Below are 11,619 nucleotides of genomic sequence, written 5' to 3'. Positions count from 1 at the left end.
GGGGTGCAGTGTGGGAACAGGAAGGTGAAGGACACAGGAAAGAGCTCTTTAGCTGGTAAGGAACACATGAAACAGCAGGAAATCATTGAAGAGCCTACAAGGTTATCTCAAATTCCCACGGACCAGCACAGCTGACTGCCCCTCTTGTTCTGCAAGACAAGAAAGCAGTGCTGGCTTCTTGGGCTGGTGCAGACACACTGGAGGGAAAAGGAGAGGGGAGCGTGTGGTGGCCTCACAATTCCCTTGGTCAGAGCTTGGCAAAGCACCAAGCAGTCATTTCTTCATCAGTTTAGCTGGGTAAACACACGGAATGATGCCTGGGAGATTATGTAAAACTCTACTCATCCCCTTAAATCTGCACCCCAATATCTAAATATAAAAAGACTGAATTACAGTTCTTATTTCAAATCAATTTATTTAACAAACTTCAGGAATATTGCTTAACACTTCCACACGCTTCAGAAAATGAACAGTGACCCACTTCTGCACAGGTTACTCTATAGAAGGATATCTCCAAGACAATCAACTCTGTTTTGTAATATTTAGCTGTCAAAATGCATCTTTTCCCAGCAAAATTAAGTTGAGCAGTACTATACAAAACCGGTTGGAAAAAAAGTTACTCTATTTTCCCCAGAGGATTCCCTACCCCCAACAAAAGGCCTCTTCTTCAGCTAGCAGAGGGCATCCTAAAATACAATTGCACCACATCTAGGGTGAACTCAATGGCCAATTGTCCAGTCTCTCTCTAACCCAAGTGGGAGGCACCAGCCTGGAACCCAGTCTGGCTATGGCTGCCTTCCAAGGAAAGGCATGGAGGCACAGCCTCCCACTAGCATGAGGGAATGTCACACAGAAGTGAATTCCAAGTCTGGATGTCACCGAAGCATCACTCTGAGGTTACACTAATGTTTCTAGACAAGCCATAGACACCCTTACGTGTAGGGGAACTGTCCTGCCTGGCATGGGCAACACAACTGAATCACTGGTTAGATAAGGTAGTCCTGGTGCAACAGTTTGGGACCAGACCTCACAGGGTCTCTCTGGCCTAAATGGCTCTGCTAAAGCAAACAGGACTAGCTCACACAAACATCTTCAAGTTCAGCCCACCAGTATGTCTTCGACAGTGCAGTTCAGCAAATCAAAAGCACCTTCACAAACAGACACAGTCACAGCGCAGTTTTCCAGAAACAAGTAAAGGCACAAGTCCTTGTCCTTGAGAGTGGGCCAAGAGACCCCAACAAAGCCCCAGACATTACAAGAGCTTCAGGAGCTGTCTGGGTAGCACAGCTCTGCATCATCTTGACAGAAAGATGTGCAGATTTGTGTGCAAAAGTACAACTGGCACTGTCCAGAGTAAGCCAAGTCTGAACCTGCATTGCAAACTAGGCTTAGGAATGTTGTCTTTAAGAAGTTACAGAAATCCAAGAAGGAATGGAGACTGTCCTCCTGAAGGCAAGCGAGTCCACAGGAGCACATTCATCAAAGTGTGGCACATTCAGCACAGGCACGGCTTAAGATTCTTAGCTTTCAAAGACAAAGCTGTTTACTCATGGCTCACCTACACAGGCTTTTTGGCCTCTGTGCTACGATGCATTTGTTTCAGGTGAAAAATTATGTCAAACTTGTTGTACAGGAAAATAAAACCTTGCTCAACAGACAAGGTACAGGAATGAAACACACAAACATTTGTTCTAAAACAGATATAAGCAGCTTTACCAGTGGATACAAAGCAACCAGTAAACCAGAAACCCTGAAATACTCTGAAGACATTTTTAACTGTGGGCAACCGAGTGCTGTGTGTTGGACAGGGAGAACACATGTAGGGCAATCTACTCTACAAATGAGGTCTTCTCTCCTTTTACGTAAGACACCATGGAGAACTTCAAAGCTGTAACAATTTTAGAGATCTTGACTCAGACATTGGCAGAAGGAAGACCAGCCTTAGTATGATAATTTTGGCCAGGTCTCTCAACATTTCTACCAGTGGTGACAGATTAGAGCTGCACCCATCAGCCCCTCCTTAGGCAATCACAGGCTGCTTCTCCTCCCAGGCTCACTATTAGTCAGGGGAAAAAAAGGACCTGGTCTGGTCAGGAGGATCTAGGGCTTTCTCCTCCCATAAGAAATGCTCCAGGAGACTCTCAGCTACAGGATAAGCAGATTTCCCACTGCCCCAGTGGAAACCGTGGTAATGAAAACACATCCCAGAAGCCATGGTGGTCTCTGCATGGTCTGCTCAGCCACAACACCCCATGAAAGCTCCACAGAGCTTGTCCCTCTTGCCCCAAAGAAACAAAGAAAAAAGAAACCTAAGAGCAATGCCCTGTTACTGTAAACTTTGCAAGGGCTGGGAGAGAGCCAGTTTGGTTGACCAGCTGGTATGTGTCCTTCAAGGGTGCCAGGAGAGTGGTGACACTGGGGAGAGGCCACAAGCACAGGGACATGCATGGCTGCCTGAGGAAAGCATCACATCCCTTCCCTGTACACCTGCATCACCCAGCACCTACCCCTGGCCCCAGGACAGCACCTCTGTCTGAAGTGTCCCCAAAAAAAGCTGACCGAGGCAAGGACAGATAAAGGGAATGTGCCAGAAGGAAACAAAACCTGTGACCAGATCAAGTTCTGCGTGCCTTCTCTTTTGAAAGAAAAATGGTGAAATAATATCCAGTGAAGATTTTCAGTACTCCACACCAGTGAGTGTGGCCAGGCAGAATTCATCCATCCCCAAGCCAGAACAAACCCATGAGACATTCCAAAGTTGTATCACACTCTTCACAGGCTCTGGAATATGGGGAAAAGCACAGCAACACCAAACCCACAGCAGTACAGGTGCTGTGCAAGCCTCAGAACAACACGTGGGATAGATTGCAGTCTTCCAAACCTTTGCAGGTTTAACGGGACACCCTCTGCTTTAATCCACTCCTCCAGAAAACCACACTGCAGGAGCAGCCAGTCCCAGTCTCTGCTTGGCTGGTGTTGCACAGCCCTCCCTGCTGACCAGTGGGTGGGTATGTCTTCTACAGGCATCAAGACTGACTCATGCTTCCCCTCCTTGCACACAAATTAAGACAGGGCACCCTTTTCAAACTTCATTAGGCTCTCTTTTTTCCAGTCTAATTGGCAAAGCTGATTACACAAAGGCAGAGATACATCCTTTGTGCCTAGATTTTGCCTCTCCCGTTCCTGAGGTGTGTGAGGCTGTTGATGTGAAGTCCACTGATCCCGTTAAGGAAGAAGAGAAATGCAGCAATGAACTCACACCAGTATGTCAGCGTGAAACCTGTGAAGGTGAGGTGATCCTTCACGAGTATGGAGAAGCTCAGAACACCAGTGGCCGACAGCAAAAAAGAGACGAGAATGAGAACGGAACCCATTGCCCATTTCCGCCTTGCATTGGCATCATCACAGACTTGGGACACCATCAGCAGCTCCAGGCCAAATATGGCAACCACAACAGCAAAGGACACCATGCTCCTGATGGGAATCACCCCCACGCTCAGCCCCTCCACCTGGGCCAGGCTGAGGTTGGTGACACACTTCAGGACGCTGTCGTTGCTAACGGTGCAGAAGTGCCACAGTCCAAAGAGCTTCCCCCTCGCAAAGAGCCAGCGGCCATCGCAGATGGAGATGGACGACAAGACCACGGCTATCGCCACGCACAGGATGATCAGGCTCCTGATGAGCGTCTCAAAGAAGGATTTCTGTGGTCTCCGGTGCACCAGCAGCTGCTGTGCCTGAAAGGAGAGCATGAGGGAAAAAGAAAACAAGAGTTAACAGTGCTACTTCAGGGTGAGATGAATCCAGGGGGACAAAGCTGTGGGATTCAGTATTTGAAAATATTTACTTGTGCACATCAAACCCCTTCTCGCAGGGGAACGCTGTACACAGGAGAAAGGAAGGGTGGGTGAAGCTCTCCCGGGTCCCTGGCTGCATAAACAATACTCCCACGTCAAGGCCCGGGACCGGCATCACAAAAGCTCGCGGCTGAACCAGGTCCCTGCCCTACGGTCTTGCGGCACAGCCTCCTGCTCTGGCAGGGCTGGAGGAAGCCACCGGCCCCTGGCAGGATGGAGGCCGGTGGCTGGGACGGGGGAGGCGGCAGCCGTGGGCAGAGTGGGCTCCTAGTTCCCAGTACTGCCCCCCGGGCTGCAGCCAGCCGGTCTCTCCTCCTCGGCCGGCAGCAGCAGCGGCCCGGACCCGAGTCCTCACCCCGGGGTCGCACGGCTCCGTTGCTCAGGGGCTTGGTGGGGGGGGGGGGAGGGGATCTTCGGCTCCAGCCCTCGCGGACCCGCGTGGGCGACGCACCTCCCCTCCTCACTGAAACCCTCCAAGGGACCCGAGATGTAATGCAAAGTCGAGCCAAGCGCTCGCAGCCCCCTCGGAGAGCCACGTGCGGCCGGGAGCGGGGAGCGGCCGCCGGTCGGAGAAGGCGGGAAGAGGGGATCCGGCCGGCTGCGCCCCGCTGCTCAGGGAAGGGTCGGAGCTGCTCCGGGAAGGGTGGGAGTGACCCCGGCCGCGCAGGGACGGGCTGAGGGCGCAGCCCCGCGGCGGGAGGGAGCGGCGGACGTACCTGCACCCCGATGGCCGTCATGCTGCCGGCGGCGCCGAGAGACGCGGGCGTGCTGCAGCGGCCGCTCTTTATCTCCCCGGAGGGCGGAGGGCAGTCCCCCCGCCCGCCACGCCCGCGGGGCCGGGGCGCCCTCCGGGCCCCCCCGCGGCTGAGTCAGCAGCGCGGCCCGACGGGCGGAGCCGGGCCGGATTGGGTCGGGCCGAGCCGAGCGGGGTTGCTTCCCCACAGCCCGGTACAGCGCGGGGGGTAGCGCTGCCTTGGGCCGGTGGCACAGAATCGCCCAAGTCCGCTCTGGAGCACGGCCGCCGGGCCGGAGGTGTCCTGGGCGGTGGCGATGCCTCTTGCTGCGCTGCAGCCTCGCCCCGTCCCGTCCCGTGTCCCCGCGTGTCACCGGCTGCGGGAGGGCTCGGAGTGTGTTCCTGCCGCCAGGAACAGTTTGTGGTGCAGCGCCGGTGCCAAGCACTCGTGGACGGGGAGGCAGCCCCAGCCCTGCCCGCTCGCCCGGGACACCGCAGGAGCCTCCGGGAGCGGCTCTGGGGCTGCGGTGATGGGCTGCGGTGACACCCAGCCCCGGGGACGCCGGTGCGTACAGGAGCAGCCCATCCTGCCCTCGCCGCCCGGTGCCCGCCGTGTCTGCGCCTGTTTGTGTCCCCGAAGCAGCTCGGCACCGGCTCCGGTGCAGCGATGGCCTCGCACCTTGGGCTGTGTGCGCGCTGTTCTCTGTTACCAGACTGCTCTGCCTTACCTATCTGTACCTGTACTGTCAGCAAAAACCTCTCTGCTCATAAAGTTTTACACCTTTGCTCTTTTTCTCACTCATGTTTTGCCATCCTCTAAGGAATTACTGATTACTCTTTTTTTTTTTTTTTTTTGGTCTGAAACAGCTTTTAAAAAACCCAAGAAAGTTGGGTGTTGCTGTGTCATCAGAAACTCTTGTTTTAGTGCCAAATTCTGATTTTGACTCCAGCACAGAGTCTGCAGTCCAGTGGACAGACCCACAGGTCGTTGTTCTCAGCCTCCCTCATATGCACAGGGGTCAGAATTTGGCCATTCCCTTTCTAGACTAAAGGACTTGGAAGGATCTCCTTCTCCAGTATGGGGTGGTAGAAGTTATTGTAACTTTACCCTTCTTCCACCTTCCATTTCTGAACTAATCATCTGTCCATACAGATTGTCCCATTATTTTAATCTCGATGCAATTTCATAAGGGCTTTCTGTGTTTCCTTTAAAACACCATTCATGTCTGCTATGGTTTATCTGGGGGTGTTTACTGTAACACTATTTCTAGTAAGAGTGAGTGTTATGAACAACGTTTACTTTAGTTTTCATACTTTTAATTTTAATGATAAATAGTGACCTTTTTCTTCCTTCAGAATCTTTTGTTTAAATGTTTCTCTGCAAAGCTGTATACAGTGTTAGATTATATTTCTATCAGACACCAAATTGAGATTTTCTGCTTTTGCAACCCACAGCAAATCTTTGCAAGGTCTGCTGTTAAAACTTATTTTTGTGGGTTTGTGGTTTGCAACATATTTTATTTCTGAATGTGCTACAAAACTAGCAAACTTGATGCTTGCCACATCCATTTCATCTTAGGTTCACCAGTTGATAGAAGAGCTTTATGAACATCCTGAGCTCTTTATTCCACAGGTTAAACAGCATTTCTGCATTGCATTGTGCAGACTGATTGCATGCATTTGCTGTTATACCCTTCCACTTCAAAGTTCCAAATTCAACTATATATATCTATTTTTGGCTCAAAAAGCATAAGCAGGTCTTGTTGTCTCATTTGTTGCATGAGCTGAATAAATGCTGCTTACATATAACCATGCTGAGCAAATGCAGACTTGGATAAAATACACCAACTCTTATCTGGCAAAAACCTCACTAACTTATACTTCCTCTAACATTGGCTCAATCCTGCAAAGCATTAGGCAATTTGGCCCACAATTAGCAAAATCATTAAGCATAGATCTGCATTTAAAACATCTGAGTCATCCTAATGATTTCAGCAATTAAAAATCCTAATTTTTAACGGTGAGGAGCATTCTGCTGAGCAAGATAATTTTTTTTCCTGTAAAAGCCCATGGTAAGGCTCACATGAGTAAACACACACATAAAAAGCCTTGATGAATGAGGAAATTGAACTGGTTACTTTGGAAACCACAACTGCTCCCCTGTCATACCTGTATTCTTTAGTAAATATATAGTTATGAGCCAAGCCTGTTCTTTGAGGAAAAAGGGTGGTTGGGGATGGTACTTTTTCTGCAAATGAGAAATAGTTTTAATGTTTTTTATTTAGTGTCCCCAGATATAAATGAGAATGAAACTTGACCTGGAATTATAATCAGCATTGAATAGGCACTTTCAGAGTCACTTTTGTGAAGTCACCCCAGAGAGGATGATTGTAACAAGTGAGTGCTTCATTTCTGCACTTGTTTGGCTGGAGATACCGTCTGGTAAATCTGTCTGGCTTTAGAAAGCCTGTGAGAACTCTGCACCTTTTTCAAATGTAATGAGTTTATCTTCATTGTCTCATTACAAAACAAGCCAAACATATTATCTGACTTTAAAAGAAAAAAAAAGTGGGAAAATGCCTCTATACTGTTTTTGAAAATCATATGTGAAAACAGTATTTTACAATAAAAAGAGCCCAGTGCCTTAAAAGAAAAAAAAATTTGTCTGAAAAATACATTACCTATGTAATAACAACACAGTAAATGACCTTTAAAGCACTTTAGAAGTATTTTTGGTTCAGTTGTGTTAATGTAGAGTTCTTGGTATATTGCCAGTTTCATTATTTTGTTTAGAAAGTCCCTTTTCTCTATTGTTTAAGTAGGCATTTCACATCCTATCCCTGGAGAGAAAGTTTTCGAGGAAATGTGTTCATAAATAATGGAAATTACCAGAGACTGTTGTACAACACAGAAATAGGTTCATCTGGTTCATTTAAAACCATGAGAAGTTTGACACTGAAGAATCTGTTCCAGCTTTTCTCCTGCAGAAGCTTGGAGAAGGTTCAGGACCGAAATCTGAGAGTCACCAGGGGCTTAGGGAACAGTTGCCCAATGAAGTGAAATCACTTAGAGGTGAAGCAGAACACGAGTGACTGAGGCACCACCAGTCCACATTCATCTAATCTTGAAGCCAGTTACTTCTGTACATCCATTTTTCTGTTTAATAAAATTCTTTCTGATCACATCTTTAATTCTTGGCATAGCAACTCACCTGGCAAGGCATTTAAACCCTCAGTTTTGTTAGATCCCTAGTTCAAGATACCTCTCCAGGCAGAAGTTGACCTGATCTTTGAGACAAATAGATCTTGAGTATCTTGCAGACTGAGACTTTGGCAGGTGTCCAAGATCTGTATGGGGGAAAAAAATGTTGCTATTTTTTTGTATCTTCTCAAAGCAGTGAGCATGTAGAAAATGTTATGAGGAAGAAGGAAGAGGCTAGGTGTCTCCTGTCACTGTTCTTTTGCCTTCTCTTTTTCCTGGTAGTAGACTGAAAATTCAGGTTGAAGAAGCTGCATTCAGCTCAGGCTGGGTTCAGCCTAGTGGGGCCAAAACAGAGCTTCTGGAATGGGGCAAAAAGTCAGCAAGCTGCTGGCAAGCTGCTGAAGCCCAGCAGCTTCTGGGAACACAGGCAGTCATCCTAGGTGAATCGTGCCCCAGGCAGCAGCATATGTACCAAAAAGGGGTTTGTGTTGTGCCAAGGCCCACACAGCTCAGACCAGCCCCTTATCACAACTACTTTACCTCACGATTTTCCTCCCATCACTGCAAGTTATTGCAGCCAAGCGGACAAACTCATCCTGGCATGTAAAAGCACGTAAAGAGGAGAAAGCTTCTGGGCCAGATGGTTTCACTTTGCCTCCTGCCTGGACACCTCTTCTGTGCCACAGGAAGGCAGACTGGCCACCAGACAGGGGCTACCACGTGTCCCTGCAGCCCCAGGCTCTCCCACTCACTGCTGGATGTGCATGGGAGGCCTGGGCTGCTGCACATGGTGATAATACCCAGTAATACCCACCACCGGGGTCTAGGTCCTATTGTCCACCCACATCAAACATTACTTGCTAAGGGACTCCGAGCTGGGTTAGAAACATGCTGATATTATGGGATCCATTACAGTGATTTTAGCCCCCACCTCAGTTAAGTCTAAGAAGAAGAGAGATATTAAGCAGGACAGGCTTAAAGGAATACGTATTGTATCCCAGCAAAAATTGCTTTCACTTCTCATCAGTTTTTGGACCTACCTCAGCATAACATTGCAGAGATCCAGCACTGGGTGCTCACTCATTATGCTTCAGATTCAGCCTTTTTCAGAGATCACTGGCTTAAGATATGCCTCAAAATATTTGCATCTGACCATTCTGACAAATCTGCTTTGAAATACACACTCAATACAAAAACCCCTCCAAACTTCAGGCCTTTTAGCACTACTAGAAAAACTTGGCTCCATATTTTAATACTATGTAAGTTGGGGGAAATCATTCAGTTTCTCAGCTGTCACATACAGATTTCTTCTCTCAGTAAAAACTCAGATCAATGGATTTAAAAATACCAAGTACGTTAAGCTGGGGAGTCCATCTCTCAAATTCAGAACTTACTCAGAGGAGCAGTGTTTGTTAGGAGATGACATACCATTACCTCAGCCTTCTGGGGAACACAATACAAGTTGGTGCCTTGCACATTTTGATGGAGACAAATAAGGTGTCTACCTGGCTGTGTTGGCCAAGTAATTTAATTGTTTTTCTGCCCAGGGTGGGGAAAGAAAGCGTGTGGTGATGCTTCTTTTGATGTAGCTTATAACTGTATGTGTACAGGGAATAACTGGGAAAGAAAGTTAAAAGATCACTGCAGACAAGCACCATGTGAATTCCCTAAAGATAACACAACTAAGCTGTGTTTAACTTTCACAGATACCCTGGTTCTAGAAGAAATACAAGGTCATTCTATAAATGATGAAGACACATCTAAAATGGATTGATGTTATTTGTACTTTAAGTGAGCAGCTGAAGATTGGTTAATTCATAGATCAGAAGGTACTTCATAGACTTGTGGGTAGGAGAAAAAAACATAGATTCTATTTTTGTTCTATTAACTTTTACCCTTCTGAGTTTATTACTGTGAATGCACTCAAATGTCTTGCATCAGTGTAGTACCAACTTGTCTTATTTCTACACAGCTTTGACAATTTGGAAGACTGTGTAACCCATTTCTGGGGTGACTGCTCTTGGTATTTAGAAAACTGTCCCAACCAAAATACACTTTCTTTTTTGTCTCCCCAATTTATGATCAATCTCACAAGATGGCTTAGATGGCCAGTCACCCCCAAGTGGTGTTGCCCAATACTGTTTGCCCTGAACACTCAGTCGGAAGAGCAAATATTTTGAACAGCAAATGCAATTGTCATTTATTTTTAGCAGTATCATCAGGGTCAAATAAGTTCAAAGGTTAAAATGCTTGCATCATGAAACAAATACACTCTAGATGAATACTGAAGAATTTTGGGTCAGTTGCACACTGCAGTCAGCCTTAGAGTGCTTTTTAATCAAACTGAAAAATTTACTTCACAGGGTTGAAAAATCTGTTATGGATCTTAAGCAACACACCAATACTGAATTGTTAAATCTGTGCTAGGAGTGTTGCACCTCCACATGTTTGTTAATAGCAAACAAAACCTGTCAGAAAGAGATTTCCAAGGAAAACATCATCCCCTTTCTTATCTCTACCTGCAGTGGGTGCCAACCAGCTCTGTGCTGCTCTGTGCAAGAGCTAATCATGGAAGCACGATAGAAGGAACACCGTCTTATCACACACAGGAGTTAACATTTGTTATTGCCATATCCAAAGTCCAGGTTCCGTCCTGCACACTGCAAGCTCAGCAGAGCAGAGCTGAGTGTGTGTGTGCCAGCTGGCCTCTGACCTCCTGCGTGTTGGGCTGGCTTCAGTGCACGTCTCTCCTCCTTCCCAAGCACTGCGAGGATCAGGATGTTGCTGGCCTTTCTTTGATCTAACAAAGAGGAAATAGCAGCAACTCCCTGAGTGGGTGTCAGAACAATCCCCTGTTTTGCAGCAGTGCCCAGGCATCAAAAACATCTGATCCTCCACCTTACTGCAGGCAGAGCAATGGCTCTACAATTATATTTTGGTTTGAGGCTTGCTGCTTCTGTTTCCGATCTCAAGGCTGTATATGATAACGGTTGTCTCTTTTTACCACCTTATTAGTTTAATAAAAGCAATTCCCTCTACCTACAAATCTGTTTGTAGATACTCTTAAACCACCACTGCCCAAGTGTTATTTATGCAGCCCAGGTACCTCACACACCTGCGAGCACTAGGCGGTCACTAGGTCAGCAGTATTTTCAGGCAGCCCAGCATCCTATACATTTACAGACATTCATCCTGCTGCTGGACGACCACAGCAGCCCCTCAACTCAGCTCCATCTGTTTCAACTCTTCCCTGCAGTGGTAGCACTCACAGTTACTACCTGTCCAGCCAAATTTTGTGTTGCTGCTTCTTGTCACAAACACTGTATGCAGTGACCACCAGTACCTTTGCTTCTGCCTTTTGTAGTTAATTACTGCAGAGTTTTTATTTCCACATTTTTAATTTCTCAGCTTGCTCCTGAGACACAGTTGATTGCCAAAGGGCAAGCTAAATAGTAAGACCAGTGATGTTACTTTCTTAAGGATGGTGAAGCTGCAAGCAGAAAGGTGTTACTACAGTAAAAATAAAGTATCCCAATAAAGACATACAAGGTAGAGTTCTCAATCACTTGTATTACTTCGCAAATGGCATTATTTGTAAGCCTGGCCAAGAGCAAACTGTCTCCGGGATAAGCACTGTGTACAGAGTGATGTCTTCCTAATGCCAGAAATATGAGAAAGGAGAGCAGCACTGTAACAATTAATTGTCACAGGGGAAACAAAGCCAAGTGAGGACTGGGATATAGAACTTACTATTCCCAGCCATCCTTTAGACCCAACTCCACAGCAGTCAAAAATTCTGACTACACCTGTTTTGACAGAAAACATGCTGGC

The 11,619-nt window shown here is 47.1% G+C and overlaps 1 protein-coding gene across 1 annotated transcript; it reads right to left on the bottom strand.

Moving 5' to 3' along the window:
* Window positions 1–389: 389 nt before the first annotated feature.
* On the bottom strand, window positions 390–4,677 carry TMEM37 (transmembrane protein 37). Its single transcript, XM_039555567.1, has 2 exons — window positions 4,571–4,677; window positions 390–3,734 (listed from the first exon to the last, which is right to left on the bottom strand). Exons 1-2 carry the CDS (start codon window positions 4,589–4,591, stop codon window positions 3,162–3,164), a joined length of 594 nt encoding a protein of 197 aa, XP_039411501.1. The 5' UTR covers window positions 4,592–4,677; the 3' UTR covers window positions 390–3,161.
* Window positions 4,678–11,619: the final 6,942 nt, after the last annotated feature.

This window comes from Corvus cornix, chromosome 7, assembly GCF_000738735.6.
Source record: "Corvus cornix cornix isolate S_Up_H32 chromosome 7, ASM73873v5, whole genome shotgun sequence".
Lineage (NCBI taxonomy): Eukaryota > Metazoa > Chordata > Aves > Passeriformes > Corvidae > Corvus > Corvus cornix.
This window is presented reverse-complemented; position numbering and strand designations above follow the sequence as displayed.

Excerpts from the sequence above, each read along its gene's own strand:
- TMEM37 (XM_039555567.1), bottom strand. The coding sequence starts at position 4,591 with ATGACGGCCATCGGGGTGCAG. Across the intron at positions 3,735-4,570 it reads TGACGGCCATCGGGGTGCAG|GCACAGCAGCTGCTGGTGCA; the intron begins GTACGTCCGCCG and ends CTCTCCTTTCAG.